Below are 16,496 nucleotides of genomic sequence, written 5' to 3' on the forward strand. Positions count from 1 at the left end.
TTTCGGCAGGTGGGCCTGCCTCCGACGAAGGCAGGCCCACCTGCCGAAACGTTAGTAAAAACTGCGTTTCGTACGTTTGTCGTCTTCCTTTTTTCGACTGTATATATATATATATATATATATATATATATATATATATATATATTTATATATATATATATATATATATATATGTATATATATATATGAAAGAAGTGTATACCTAAGCGCTTGTTTTTCTGCGTTTGACACAATATTAATGAGATCTAGCAGACAAGAATGCCAAGGACAATATATGGGGGAAGGTATTAAACCTAATGGGTAAAAATAATAGGCAATAAGGGAAGGTATTAAACCTGTGAAGAATGAAAAGTGGGTGAAATTATAAATTGCCGTGGGCAGGAACCGAATCTGTGACCTTTGTATAACGCGTTAGATTCACTGCCAACTGAACTGCCACGGCAGCCATCCCCCAAAACATTTTATTGTGTGTATATTTTTAACTAAACGCGGGAGTGTCGGCCAACGCCACCAGTAGCCAAGGCGACGAGTGTGGCACACTCTTTATGAGCCATTTTGGCGTCACGAAGCACGTGAACTTATTACGCCCTGACAGCTGACCAATAGTCCCTCGTATACAACCTACAGGCACCAAGTCTCCCAGTACGAGGCCCTCGTTATTGATTTAAAGAAAGAAGTGCATGCCTAAGGGCTCATTTTTCTGTGTTTTACATGATAATAATGAGATCTAACAGACAAGAATGTCAAGGAAAGCATAGGGGTAGGTATTAGACCGAATGGTAATGTAAACGTGAAGAAAGAGAAGTTGCTGAAAAGATAAGTTGCCGTAGGCAGGAGCCGAACCTTCGACTTTTGAATAACGCGTTCCATGCTCTGCCAACTGAGCTACCACGGCGGCCATCCCTCCAACCACCTTATTAAGTATATATTTTAGAAATAAATGGGGTAACGTTAGTTAGCGCCACGAGTAGCCAAGGCGGCGTGTGTGGCACACTCTTTATGAGACTGTTTGGTACCACTTAGCACTTGAACTTATTACGACCTGATAGCTGACCAATAGTTCCTCGCATACAATATAAAGGCACCACGTATGCGAGTACGAAACCCTCGTTAATGAATTAAGGAAAGAGGTTTATACTAAAGGGCTCGTTTTTTCATGTTTGTACATAACATAATGAGATATAACAGACAAGATTGCCGAAGAAACTATAGGCGAAGTTATTAGAAAAAATGGTTATGTAAATGTGAAGAAAGAGAAGTGAGCGATGAATGAGTTGCCGTGGCGAAGAATCGAACCTGCGACCTTTGTATAACTCGTTCGATGCTCTACCAACTGAGCTACCATGGCGATCATCCCTCCAACCATTTTATTGAGTATATATTTTGGAAATAAACGTGCGAGTGTCAGTCAGTGCCACCAGTAGCCAAGGTGGCGACTGTGGTACACCTTTTATGAGGCTGTTTGGCGTTACGTAGCACGTGAACTGATTATGCCCTGACAGCTGACCAATAGTCCCTCGTATATAACCTAAAGACATCAAGTCTGCCAGTACGAAACCTTCGATAATGAATTAAGAAGTGTATGCCTAAGGGCTCGTTTCTTTCTTTCTTTGACACAAATTTAACAAGAACTAACATACAAGAATTCCAAGGAAAGTGTAAGGTAAGTTATTAGACCGAATGTTTATGTACATGTGAAGAAAAAAAGAGTGGGTGAAAAGATAACTTGCCCTGTGCAGGAACCGAACCTGCAATCTGGCCAGTGCAGTCTTAAACAATCAGCTGTGACAAAATATTGCTCGAATAATTCATAAGAGCATGAATCAGCGTAAGTTTTATTGCAAATAAATAGCTTAACAAACATACATGAAATGCTATGTATCTGTATAGCACATGTTTCCTTCGTGCTGAGATAACTCGCTAAAACATGGGTGTTTCAGTTGAGTCAACGTTCACTTTATCTGTGTCTTTTTTCGGAGGTGACATTAAGGTTATTCAAGCGACGTTTCAATGCATATTCTTACGTGCACACTTTATTATTAAAATCTTGCCTGACATACAGTTAACTGATTCTTTGCACTGTGTCGCTCTGCGTGTCGACACTACGACTTTGTTGTATACAATTTAATAGCTACATTTATGCAAACGTTGAATGGACATGTGATATTCCGTTTTATACTTACAGGTCACAGTTACATTCATTGTTATATAGCACAATCTAGCTTGTATGTCAAGGGCTATTTTCCTGAAAGTGAGTGACGTCAATACTTTATTATGCAATCTCATGTAGCAATTCAATGCTTTAATGAGTGTTCGTAATAAGGTGATGTAATATCTGGGAATGTAAGTGCCTGTAAACCTTTACCGCAGTTGTGAACCAAACGGAAAAAATAGTTTGGCGCTCTATTGGGCTATTTGCAACCTATACTCCAAAATATATTGCAAAATATTGCAAACACGTAACTTGATCTAAAAGCTTTAAACACTGATTTTGAACGACGTCAAATTTATTGAAGATTTAACAAATGGCTGCAAAAAGGCAATTATTCACAAGTTCCTATTTAGACTATGCTGGCGAAATCTAGCAATTATCTGTTGTTGCAACAAAAGTAAAGAAAGTAAGCTAGTAGGAAAAAAAATTTTAGCTTTTCCTAGTGCTTGTGAAGCTACTTTACCATGTACAACTACCCACTAGTGGTCACCAATACTAGCGTGTACTAGAACAAGGGTAGTGCCCGGAACGGCCGCAGCACCAATGCAATAAAAGTGAAGCCCATACAAGGTGACTCGGCTTATGGCACTGCGATCGGTAGTGTGCAATGTGTCATCATTTTAAAAGCCACGCGCAGCAGCACCACCGGAGTGGTCGATCCTGTAATCCGTTCCTTCTTGCAGGTTGCACTTGTTGATTGCTAACCAGATTTATTTGTTTCATCCAACTTCTCTGAACGCCCATGCTTGTGGGGATTCATGCAAGAAGTTTACCTCGCAGTTCAGTTCCTTAAAGCTCGGTTTTCTGTAGAATACCTGTACACAGTATCGCGCAAGGTGCTGTATAAGGACCTACTGAGTACAGTCTTCCCACCTCCATTGTACCGCTCACTGTACTCCAATCTTCCAGGCCACGACGTGTTGAAGCGAGTTCGCAAAATGTACATTCCACCAAATTCAAAAACATTCTTCTATAAACTCCACTCTGAAATATTGGCGGTAAACACATGGTTAGAAAGAAAGGGTATTTTCATTCCGTCTGTTAACTGCCGTCTATGTGATGTGCCGGAAACGATTGAACATTGCTTTGTTAGCTGCAAAGATGCCATACCGTTTTGGGATGTCTTTCAGCGAGCACTGAAAAAACGTTTCGTCGTTAATTCTCACACAATACGTTATCTTCTACCAGCAGTGCTTGATGAAGTACCATATGATATGTTTTTCCTCATGGGTATGCACAGCTTGTGGAAGACACGAATGCAAGACCGCAATGCAGAGCCCACCACCTCTTCAAGCGCACACTTCATTCAAATGGTTATCCACCTAAAAAACATTTACAACGAGGTAGGCTTTAGACCGGACTGGTACTCCGTCTTAGAGAACTGTTTGACGTCACCCCTTTTTTGTTTGTATCCCGAATGTTGAAATAAATAAAGTTCATGTTCAAGTTCATAACACGATGTGAAGAACTCTCCAAGTGAGGAACTCACGCTGTGTTAGCCATTTAGTGTTTATGAGTAACGCTTGAGCGCTTACTTTCGTGATTTGATTGTACTTTTGTTCGCTTGATATTGTCTTTATTACGCAAGTACTTTTTTAAATACCATGAAAAAAAACACCGGAGTGGTCGAGGGGTAGAATGCTCGCTTCCCACTCAAAACACCTAGGTTCGAATCGCAGTTCTGTACGATAAATGTTCTTGCTTCCTACATTTACTCGCACAAGTGTACTGGTTGGCTTTTTTTAATCTGGCTTCAGTTGCTACCTATTGCTACAAAACATCATGCGAAATGAGAAGTGAAAAATAAAGAACTTGACAGCGAGGATGGATGGATGGATGGATATGGCGGTACCCTTTAGATCGGGCGGTGGCTAGCGCCACCAAGCCGTAATACTTAAAGAACCCAAAACTATATTTCTTTTTTTTCCTTAAAAAGTGAGTTTGAGGATTCGTACTTTGAAGTGAAGAGTTTAATTTTCACTCGTGCCTTGACTTTAGCCACCAATCAGATAACCTCCTTCTAGTTAAGTCTACCCGCTTAAAGTTTATTTTGCCCTCCCGGTCCCTAAACCCCAGTGCTTTGAAAAACTCTGCACCATCATCCTGGACTATAGGGTGAAGCCCTTTACAGAACATTATCAAGTGTTCGGCAGTTTCTTCTTCCTCTCCACACGCACTGCATACTGTGTCTACCCCTTCGTATTTGGCCCGATATGTCTTGGTTCGCAGTACTCCCGCCCTGGCCTCAAACAGTAGAGAACTACCCCGAGTACTATCATAGATCCTTTCCTTGGCAATTTCCTGCCTAAAAGTTCGATAGATCTCTAGTGCGAACTTCTTAATCATGCCCATTCTCCACATGTCAGTCTCCGTTTCCTTCACTTTCTTCTTAACCGATAGTTCTTTTTGGTTTGGCCACCTGCTGTTTTCTAAGTATTTACCACTCAACTTCCTGGTTCGCTTCCTCCATTTTGTATCGACATTCTTCATGTACAAGTAGCTGAAAACCTTCCTAGCCAACGCTCCTCCTTCATTTCTCTCAATCGCTTCTCAAATTTTATCTTACTGCTAGCTTCCCTGCCCTCAAATGATGTCCATCCCATATCACCTTGTACTCGCTGATTTCGTGTATTCCCCTGAGCTCCTAAAGCAAGCCTACCTATTCCAGGTTGCTTAATTTCTAATCTTGCCTGAACTTCTGATCTCATGCACAAGACCGCATTGCCGAACGTGAGCTCAGGAACCATGACCCCTTTCCATATTCCTCCCACAACATCATACCTGTTGTAATTCCACAGTGCCCTATTTTTCATCACTGCTGCATTCCTGTTACCTTTAGTCGTCACGTATATTTTGTGTTCCCTCAGGTACTCGGTCCCATTGCTTATTCATACGCCCAGATATTTGTATTTATCTGTTATCTCTAGCGTGACCTCATGTATCCCAAGCTCAGTACCTTCGTTGTCATTAAAAACATGACTGCTGATTTTTCCTTACTGAATCTAAATTCTAACCTATCTCCCTCATTACCGCAGATGTCCATCAATCTCTGCAAATCTTCCGTGTTGTTGGCCATTAGCACTATATCATCTGCGTGCATTAATGCTGGTAGTGCCTGATCAATAAGTTTTCCTTGTTTGACTAAAAAGAGGTTGAAGCCCAGCCCACTTCCCTCTAATTTTGCCTCTAATCCTTGTAGGTACATCATGAATAATAAGGGTGACAGGGAGCACCCCTGTCTAAGCCCCCGTTTTACCCCTGCAGGCTTGGATACCTGTTTTTCCCACTTTATAACTACCTTGTTACCTTTATAGATACCCTGTAGAGGGTTAGTGACTACATGTTCCATGCCTAGTGTGTCCAGGATTCCCCACAATTCCTCTTGAACCACGTTATCGTACGCTCCCTTGATATCCAAGAATGCTAGCCACAGGGGCCTGTGTTCCTTTTCTGCTATTTCGATGCACTGCGTCAGTGAGAACAGATTGTCTTCAACCTCCTGTGTTTCCGAAACCCATTCTGCAGTTCCCCCAGCACTCCCTCATCTTCTATCCATGCCTGCAGTCTTTTCTTTATAATCTGCATCGCCAGCCTGTAGACCACTGATGTCACTTTTATAGGATGGTAGTTGTTTATGTCAGCTTTGTCCCCCTTTCCTTTATAGATCATGCTCAACCTTCTAAGTTTCCATACATCGGGAACTTCACCATCGATTATTATTTTGCTCACTGCCTCTCTCAAAGCCTGCTTAGACTTCGGACCTAATGTGTTTATCAGCCTAATTGTAATGCCATCTGGGCCTGCTGATGTACTACTAGGAACCCTTTTCTCAGCCCTTTCCCACTCTCGTTGTGAAAATGGAGCCATTGAACCACTTGATTCGTCCTTGTCTATTGTGGTGCATAAAGTACTTCTTTGTTGAAATTTTTCTGCCAACCTTGTTCTTATATATTCAATAGCTTCGTCCCCCTCTAGCCTGCCACCTTGGGCTGTAGTTATAAAACTCTGCTCTAGGCTCGTCTCATTTCTTAGGGAGTTTAGATGGTTTCAAAATTTCGCAGCTGCCTTTCTATCTTTTTTATGTACTTCTGCCCGCCACTGAGCTCCCTTTCTTCTAATCTTTTCATTGATCAGAAGGGATGCAGCCCTTCTGCAGCTTAGAAAGGTTTCCCATTTTCTTTCAACATCATCTGTCGGTTCACCCCGCTGCTTAGCATGTCTGTGTTCCCTAGAGGCTTCCTGACGTTTGCTATGGTTCTCTTAACTTCCTCATCCCACCAACTTTTGGGTTTGTGTCTTCTTTTCCGGGGTGACTTGTTACGCGTTCTAGCAAGCTCTAGCTCAAAGAGTCTAACTAGATTCGTGTATGTCCACACTGTCTTATTATCCTCCGTGATTACTTTCTCAATTTGTTTAGTGGCTATTTTAATTTGCCTTCCTGAATAAAACTTTTCCTGTAGTTGCTCATCTTGTCTCACACAAGATGAGCAACTACAGGATGAGCACAAGATGAGCACATTCATTTACAGCACCACTGCACGGGATTCAACAAAAACTAAAAAGCATGGCTTCCGAGATTTTAGCGAATAAGGGAGACTGTGTGCTTTCACTTGCCTGTGGTCCTCGGCCGCTGGCTAATATTAAATTTTGCGTACGAGCGCTGTGGACAACGTTTTTTTGTCGTCTGCGACAACAATATCAACGAGTTCAACTGTCTGTTTCTGCACACCTCTTGATCACTTTAATTAATGTTACACGCCAGTAGCTTTCGTCTTTAGTGTCAGAAGGAACACTGCAAACTCAGACAGAACATCGCTGCTATCCTTCGCTTCATATTTCGCGTGATTTTTGTAGCAACATGCAGCAACTATGTCAGAATTTAAAAAGAAGCCAACCTTCGTGATTTCTCGCTCCACAAAGATCGTTTACTTTCAGTTTTTATTTTTTAAGTGAACCAGCGGGTGGCGACCGCCAGCGAGTGAAAGCACACAGCCTCCCTTATTCGCTAAAATCTCCGAAGCCATGCTTTTAAGTGTTCCTTGTATTCCGTGCGGTGGCGCTGCAAATATATGTGCTCACTGTCAAGGTTTTCCTTTTTTGCTTCATATTTCGCGTGATTTTTGTGGCAACATGTAGCAACCAAAGTGAGAATTATAAAAAAGCCAACCAATACACTTGCGCCAGTAAAATTAAGAAAAAGATAATCTATTGTCCTCAACCGCAATTCAAACCTGGGTCTTTTGAGTGGAAAGCGACCATTCTACCCCTCGACCACTTCGGCGAAGCACGGCGCCTACAACTTTAGGGATGTGAGACAATTTTATCAATCCAGCCACAACGTCTCTCCGAAACCCTCTAAGGGCCTCACGAAGGCGGAGGAGCGAATTCTCTTTCGCCTTTATACCAAAACTCTATTGTGCCCGGCATTCATAAAACACTTTGACCCCGCTTGCACGGGGAAGTGCCCGCATTGTGAGGAAAATTTCTCTGACATTTTCCACATGGTGTGGGCCTGCCTAAAAACCCCTAACCTTAACCCACTACCCAACCCTTCGCGGGAGGACTGGGAGGCAGTCCTGCTCGCCTGCTCTGACCTGACGGCCGAAGGGGCTCTGGTCGAGCGTGCGCGGGACGCGGCCAACGCCAATAGGCTCCCGTAAGAAGGAACTCACCTAGTGTTTGTACGGGGCTGCCCCTTGAGGACCGTTCCCATCCTTCCTGTAAATAACATCTGTAAATAAATGTTTTTCAGCAGCAGCGCGGCTCCTACAATGACGACACGTTGCAGATTACCGATCGCAGCGCCACAAGATCATTGGCCCTGTTTAGGCTTCAGTTTTCGGAACTCGGTCCGGGCACTTCCCTAGTTCTAGTATACTCTACTAATACATAGCTCAGTTTTGAACAAAGTTACACTCGTGCACGAGGGTGCGCTCAGATAGCAGGGGAGGAGAAATACGAAGCAGAATAGAACAGCCAGCCTGCAGCAACAGTCCTGTCCATGCATACCTCTTTTCATTACAATGGCACAGTCGGCAGGATGGCTTTGGCGAACCTTAGCTGCCAGCTTGAGGTCCCACGTCTTCCCGAGGAACACTTCATGCTTTCTCGCTGATGCACCCGCAAGTTGACAGTCGCGGAAAGCGTCGGTTCCACCATCAGCGGATGGCGTCCAGGCCGCCATTGTGGTTGCGGGAAACCTGTCAGGCGACGTGACACTTCGCAATCACCTTGCGCATGGGCTCCTCTCGCCTAGAAACGCGTACATGCGTCCTTCATTCATATCTTGCAACGTGTCGGCACTTCAAGCACCGTCAGCGTACGGCGTCCGGGCCTCCTCAGTGGCTAAACATCGCTTTGTTCACGCCACAGTTCAAGGTCCCGACACGGCATCACACGAGGTCATCTTCCCTGGAAATGCCGTTGCGCTTCCAATGGTATGGATCCTATTTCCCCAATTTTGAACCTTACTGCATCACCAACGAATGCCATTCACGCGTCCTAGGCCCTAAATTCTGCCACCACAAGAACCGGAGTCACTGTATTTTTTCCAGATGCTGGTCCTGTGTTTGCTATCGAATCATCTGACAGCATCATGGAGCTACCTCTCACCATCGCACAACTTTGCATAACGACTGATGCCTTGCTAGTGTTCAGTTGCAAACAGTCAGCGGTCGAATTTCCAACTTTGTGCGCAATGAAGGCAATGTTGGCTGCAGTGGCGTCACAAAACCTTGGGGCCAGCCCACCCGAAAACCGTCGCAGGCTGCGGTGTTCTCTCATTGAAGTAACTGGGCTGCTTGGCACAGGCGCACTTCGGAGTTTGGCCGCCATCCTAGCGTTGCCGGCTCCATGCATTTTTGCCATCACTCTGTAGCATCTAGGATGATGTCTTTGGGTGGCTCGAGATGATCGACTTTCTGACGTTTCATGCCTGGCCGAAATATCGAAAATGGGCAATTGCTACTAACAGCATTCGTGGCGCTGCCAAGGCGTGGTGTGGCTACGAAGTGGTCGCACTTGGCTGGACTGGTGTGCCCAATCGATTAGTGTCTTTCGGTCGCTATCAGACGCCAGCAGCACCTTTCCGGCCGATGCAAAATGTGCGACTCATAGGAGGTGCGAGACGCATGACTTCGATGGTGCAGCCCCGGCTTTTACGAACGTGCCCTCTCTCTGTGACCGAGGTAAAAGAAACAGTCTCGACGCTGTCACCATGCCGTCCACCAACCGGCCTTCTATAGAAGTTCGAGATAATGAGAGACACCACCTTCATGGCCCAACGACGCGTTTGAACTCCGAAAAATCAAGCTTCCCTGGCTGCCCTGCCAAAGATCTTCAATACAGGTGCTCCCCTCCACAGCTTTTTTTTAGTTTCTGTGCCGGCATGTGACGCCAAGTCACTGAGAGTTCCTGTAGTGCTATGAAGGCCACCAATAAAGACACCAAAATAAGCTGTGGCATGCATCGCCGTGCTCAGCGACGAAGTGGAGCCACTTCAATAGCTTCGAAGGCCGTCCGTCTCCAGAGGTCTCAGTGGCATGTGATCACGTTCCACTGAGCGATACGATTCAACCATGCAAGTGCGCAGAAGTTTCCGATTTGTTAAAGCACTGCCAGCCAATGTAACCTATGCACGCTCTGATATAAGATAGAGAGTTTTCTTGTAGGAAAGGCGTTCTCAATGCTGATAACTATTCTTTCTCAATGCTGAGAACTATTCATGAAGAGCCTCCTGATATCCCTGCCCCGTTTGTGACAACGCAAATTTGAGTGAATGGCTAAAAGCCGAAAAGAAACATTGAGAAGCCATGCTTACACTGACAACTGTTCGGATAATTTCAGGCACCCTCCTCCATGCACGCTGCTGTCACCGTTACCTCTACAACACAAACCAAAGATGACCAAAGAGGAACTATCTTCCGCAGGTCATCAAGTCAAGTCGCTGCTTCTGGCGCGTAGCAGCCAAGGCCACCCTCCTGAATCATCTGTGTGGTTTACAGTGACAGACATCACCGCCTAGTACACATGCGCGTCTAGATGACTAGCCAGGACTCCTGAGGCCAATAAGGCAGTGATTTCGCAGCGTGGCCAAGTGTAATGTGGACGAAGCTATGCTCGGGCAAGAGGGCGCACTCGCATGGCAGAGGACAGGAAAAACGAAGAGAACAGCTGGCCCGTAGCAAGGGTGCTGTCTCTGTCTCGTTTATTTTGTTAGAAATGTTTGGCACTCAAACCATGTGAGTGGTTCAAAGTCCCGTTTCTTCTTCAATATTTTTGCTTTATTGTGGCCACGAGCGCCTGGTGTGTTTTGCAGCGACTCAACAACTAGGTCCAACATGTGCCTACTTTCTCCCGCTAGACTTCCTCTCGCTTAACAATAAAACTTAGAAAAACTCCACGCCTGCGCGAAGAGCGCAGCCCAGTCCCAGCAAAAGCAGAAGAGTGACATTGCTAGAACCCGTCGCAAGCTTTTGATGCGACTAATACAAGTAAGCTTGTTAAGTGCCCACTACTCGATAAAATACTTCGGTGGCTGATAAGGATGAGGAATTAGAGTGAACTCTTTGTAATGGGTAGGCAGAAATCAACGACCCACGCGTAAGGGCAGAATGAGTTGAGCTTTCAACCGGGACGATTTCCTTTTTTTTGCTCCCTCCCGTGCGCTGTATTTCGACTTCTCCTTCACGCCCTCAAATACGTGGCCCTTCTAAGGGCTACCCAAGGAATCGGCCCACCTGTACTTTGGTACCGGGGTCGGGCCAATCAAAATCGCAAGACTGCGGTGGATCTCAAGTAGCAAAAACTTCAGGAGGTGTCGCGAACTCTCCGTGACAAGCGGCCATGGCCTTCAACCTAAACTAAGCGAAGCTTGCCTTCAGTGGCGCACGAGGAGGACTAATGCAAGACGGGCGTGCCAAGTCGGTTTAAATCTTCAGAGACGGAAGAGTGCCCCGCCTCCAGTTCCTCTTGCGAACATCGCATTCCACCGTCCCCACACAACTCTGATACGGCGCAGGAAAAACTGGTGCCTTCCGCTTTCGCTTCGCCACCTCTCCTCGCCCCTCTCCTCAGCCGGATGCCGATACACCATCGCAGCCCCTGTCACAGCCAACGACCCCTCCTGCAGAAGTGGGAGAGCGTGGTAGAACCATTATTTCCCGCTCAGTGGGACATTTCTGAAAGCCTAGTTTCTTGGTGCAACCCGCAATTTTATCGGGGCTTTTCTGTCTGGCTTCCCAGTCGCTCAACATGTGGATGTCAATTTTCGACGCAACGTCGTCGGAGTAGACATCTGTGGTTAGGTTCAACTGTTAAGATTATGTGGACTTTATAGCGTCAGTGACGACAACGTCTGCAATAAAATGGCGAGGCTGTTTTCTGTTCTAAATGCGAAGCATTCCTTTGGGAACTTCGGCGACTTTGAGCATATCTATCTATCTATCTATCTATCTATCTGTCTATCTGCCTGCCTGCCTGCCTGCCTGCCTGCCTGCCTGCCTGCCTGCCTGCCTTGCTGCCTGCCTGCGTGCCTGCAGCCATCTCACAGCGGCCGATGCGATGGAAGAGGAAGTTTGAGCGATGCCTCTTGCTTTGATTTTTTACAGCGAAAGGTACTATACGATCAAAACGAGGGTTGTGTGTACCGTGTCGCCCGCCGCCGCCGGTTTCCGTTATGACTATCACACATAATAAGGAAAAAGGTACTAAGTAAAGAAGAAATACCTAGAACACAATGGGTTGCGAACCCGGGTCTTCCGCTCGCCAGCTATGCATACTACTGCAGAGCCACGTGGGTGCTTGAAACTTTGTTGCAAACTGGCCTTAGAGAGTTTTGATGTATGGAATGAAATCGCGGTAATATGAGTAATAGAGTATTTTAGAACAGCAAAGAACCAATCAGGCGTCACACAATGCGAACACCATACCAAATGTGTCGTCGAATGCTTCACCCGATTAAAAAAAGTCAGACATAATGCGTCATCATCGTCAGCCACGTCGTGAAAATATATCACATAATTCTTTGCAAGTGTGTAACGGCTACAACGCTTCTCAGAAGAGCGATGAAGGATAGCATAGTCAATGCCTACGTATTACACAAATATTATAACGATTTATGGCGTAGTGGGTACTCTGCAAGTGTGCTTAAACAGACACGAAAATTATTTAAAAAGTACACTCAGCGTTTCTCGGGACCCAATAAAGTTTTTTGTCTGTCTGTCTGTCTGTCTGTCTGTGCCGCTAAATGAAAGCGTGTGTAGATGCGAAGCAGCGGGTCTAACGCTCACACTGGAGCTTCGTTGACGGTGGTGCCGATGGTGGCGTTGCGCAGGAGAGAAAACTGGGGACGCGCAAAGCACACAGTGAAGACTGGTGTTCACTATTGGAACATGCGAATCGCTGCTAATGGGTAATGAGAAATAGAAGGCTCCGATTGGATACAGAAACCCGCAGTCCGCTTTTACTTAATGCACACGCTGCGAATATATTTAGGGGTGAAGCTCCTTATGTGGTGGGTCTTGCGTCCGAGATGTATGTTGTAGTTTTAGTAATATGCAATAGGTAGCCACCTCACGTAGCCCTTGGAATCTCCGTTGTATGGCAGTACTTTTATATGATGAATATTCGCAAAGTTCCTAGACTGTCACAATGCCTAGCAGAATTCAAGAGCGTCTTTTCAAGAATGATCAGTAAGCAGACGCTCTCAATGCTGTCTTGTTCAGCCGTGCTAGCCGCAGTTTTAACGCGTTAGCTAGAAACGAATACAAACCACTTTGTATGTTTCGTGAATCAGTGAATGTACGGGATTGTCCGTGACATGATAAATTTGATTCTTTCTTGCGAGACGCAAAGTGTTCGTGAAAATACGCGGCAACTCGCGCTTTCGGATATAGCCCGCAGGGTACGCATATCAGGTTCGCGGGATTTTCTGCAGCCACTTTGGATATTTAATTGTTAACGTCTGACCATTTGAGTTACAATTCGCCTCGCTTTACGCGCGTATAAGATTGATCAGTGCTTTTGTAGTGCATGAATTTCATAACATTCATTGTACGCGGAAAGTAGCGCAGGCTCGTGGTTTGCGCTTTCAAACCATAGCCTACACTATGCCGTTTGTGTAGATTGACGTCTACACTCCGCGACTTCATTCAAGACCAGGTCGCACAAGTTCTTCCTCCCGCCCGTGAACCACCCCCAGTCGCTGCACCTCTCACGTACGCCGAGGCCGTTGCTCGACCTCAACAGCCTGCGTTCCAGCCAGCGCCTACGTATTCGTCGCCGCCCTTTTCGCCGCCGATCTATTCACCGCCCCCTATGCCGATACCACCTCGGCCGCAGTTTTCTGCCCGCCAGCCGCAAGTCGGAGTCTACTCCGACCAATGGCGGACCTACGACAACCGTCCCATATGTTTTGCTTGTGGCGGTGTTGGCCACGTGGCACGTTATTGACGTCGTCGCCAGATTGCTCAGAACATTCGACGAATGCCCTCTTTCGACCCTCATATTTCTTCTACGCCTTTAAGCCCTCCTTTATCTTCCTTTCCTTCTGATCATCCACACGGCCCGACCCGCCGCTCTCCATCTCCACGTCGACGTTCGCTTCCCCTATGCGTCGCCCTTCCGGACCCACCGACCAGGAAAACTAACGGCCGCAGTTCCCGAGGCACGAACTGCGTCCCCGTCGCCATGCACAAGTCCTCGCCCCTGTCCAGCTAACGTCATAGAAGTGTCAGTCGATGGTATCGTCGTCATGGCGCTTGTCGACACCGGAGCCACTCTATCCGTCCTATGCATCAACCTGTGCCGCAAACTCCGCAAAGTTCTGACGCCATTATCCGCCCTCTCTCTTAGAACGGCTAACGCACAAAGTGTAACACCTCTCGCAGCCTGTACCACACGAGTCGTCATTGAAGGGATTGTGTATATCGTCGAATTTGTAGTGCTGCCCTCGTGTTCTCATGACATGATACTCAGCTGGGACTCCCTTGCGAATAATAATGCCGTAATTGACTGCTGTCGCGCTGAACTTGAGCTATCTGCACTTCCTGATGTTGACGCTGTCGAAGCCTCCCTGCCGTGTTATAAACTGTTTGTTTCCAATGACACCACCGTACCACCGCGCTCTTCTCTGCTGGTGACTGTGTCGTGTGATGCTATTTCTGACGGTGACGTTTTATTTACGCCCTCTGCTCTGTTAATTCAACGTAAATGTTCTCCTCTGCCCGTTGCTCTCCTTACTCTCCACCATGGCGTCACGAAGACGCTCGTGTACAATACGCTAGAAGGGCCTTTACCTTTATTCTATGGTGAATGTCTCGGTCACGTGCATCCGATCGACGCCCGTCACATTTTTGACGCTCCATCTAGTTTACTTTCTATGGACCTCAGCGCACTCGTTTCTGACTCTGTTGTTGATTAGTCACTCCTTGACGCTTTCCACCGCTCCATCGATGTCGCAACGTCTTCTTCAGAACGAAGCCAGTTAGCGAACCTGCTGCAAAAGTTTCGTACTTCTTTTGGCAGCCACGCTACTGGCCTCAGTCGCACATTGAACATATCTCACAAGATTGACACAGGAAACCATACGCCTATACGGCAGCGCCCCTACCGAGTCTCAGCGTTGGAGTGCCGTGTTATTGATGACCAGGCTGCTGACATGCTCCAGCGGGGTATTGTACAACTTTCGAACAGTCCCTGGGCGTCACCGGTCGTTCTTGTTAAAAAGAAAGACAGCTCCATTCGGTTCTGTGTGGACTATCGACGTTTAAACAAGATCACTCGTAAGGACGTTTACCCGATACCGCGAATAGACGACGCCCTTGACTGTTAGCAGGGAGCAGAATACTTCCCTTCGCTGGATTTACGGTCTGGATACTGGCAAGTTCCTATGGAAGCATCTGACTGACCGAAAACAGCATTTCTCACATCAGATAGATTATACAAATTTACCGGTATGCCTTTGGTCCTTTGCTATGCTCCAGCCACTTTTGAAAGAATGATGGACACTATTTTACGAGGCCTCAAGTGGAACACATGTTTATGCTACCTCGATGATGTAGTTGTCTTTTCCACCGATTTCGACACCCATTTAAATCGTCTCGAGCACGTCCTCACACGTCTCACCGACGCCGGTCTTCAACTCAACCTCAAGAAGTGTCGTTTTGGTACCCGGCAGCTCACCATTCTTGGCCACGTCGTATCGCGGGACGGCATACTTGCCGACCCCCCCAAGCTTCAAGCAGTCGCCGATTTTCCGAAGCTAAAGAACTTGAAGAAACTTAGAAGTTTTGTCGGCTTGTCGTCATACTTCCGACGCTTTATTAGAAATTTTGCTTCTGTATGTGCGCCCCTTACGGACCTTCTTAGCAGCGACAAGGGCCTTTCCACCTGGTCACCAGCATGCGAGGATGCATTCACCAAATTACGCCACCTGCTGACTTCACCACCCATCCTCCGCCACTACGATCCTACCACTCCCACGGAGGTTCATACTGATGCCAGCGGTGTTGGACTTGGCGCTGTGCTCGCGCAACGAAAGGCAGGGTTTGATGAATATGTCGTCGCCTACGCAAGCCGAACTTTGACGAAAGCCGAGGCTAACTACTCCTTGACCGAGAAAGAGTGTTTAGCTATTATTTGGGCCCTTGGAAAATTTCGCCCCTACCTGTATGGTCATGCATTCGACGTCGTCACTGACCATCACGCCCTTTGTTGGCTATCCACACTTAAAGACCCTTTTGGACGACTTCCTCGCTGGGCGCTCAAGCTTCAGGAACACGACATCCGCGTTATTTACAGATCCGGTCGTAAGCACACGGACGCCGACGCCCTTTCTCGCTCACCCTTTTAGGATGAAGGTGTTTGCCTCTCTTCCCTCGAGCCTGCACTTGCGTCATCCGCCTTGCGCAACATGAAGGTGGAACAACGAAAAGATCCCTGAATCAGTGGCCTCATAAGCATTCTTTCTGATCCTCTCACTCCTTCGCCGTCTCGCGCTCTCCGCCGCCAGGCTAGCAACTTTTGCCTAAGGGATGATCTTCTTTATCGACGCAACTACCTTTCTGACGGTCGCAAGTGTCTTCTTGTGATACCCCGCCATTTTCGAGCGGCTATGTGCGAAGCTTTTCACGCAGACCCACAGTGTGCCCACGCAGGCTTCTTCAAGACATACGCTAGGCTTCAACTCAGATTTTATTGACGTGGCATGTATAACCACGTGCGAAAATTCATTCGCTCTTGTGCTCAGTGCCAACGACAAAATTTACCTCCCGGGCAAGTCTAC

General features: G+C 46.7%; 1 protein-coding gene across 3 annotated transcripts in view; it reads right to left on the reverse strand.

The window, feature by feature from the left end:
* Window positions 1–16,496, reverse strand: part of LOC119179630 (japanin-like-RA1) — a 113,061-nt gene that overhangs the window by 16,661 nt on the left and 79,904 nt on the right. The window contains exon 5 of one of the 3 annotated variants that reach the window (XM_075868180.1): window positions 2,184–2,245. The exons of the other annotated variants lie outside the window; for them this stretch is intronic. Within the exon in view, the coding sequence (XP_075724295.1) occupies window positions 2,184–2,245 (62 nt within the window). The remainder of the gene's footprint in view (window positions 1–2,183; window positions 2,246–16,496) is intronic. 3 annotated transcript variants of the gene reach the window in all.

This window comes from Rhipicephalus microplus, chromosome 7 (genome assembly GCF_043290135.1).
Source record: "Rhipicephalus microplus isolate Deutch F79 chromosome 7, USDA_Rmic, whole genome shotgun sequence".
NCBI lineage: Eukaryota > Metazoa > Arthropoda > Arachnida > Ixodida > Ixodidae > Rhipicephalus > Rhipicephalus microplus.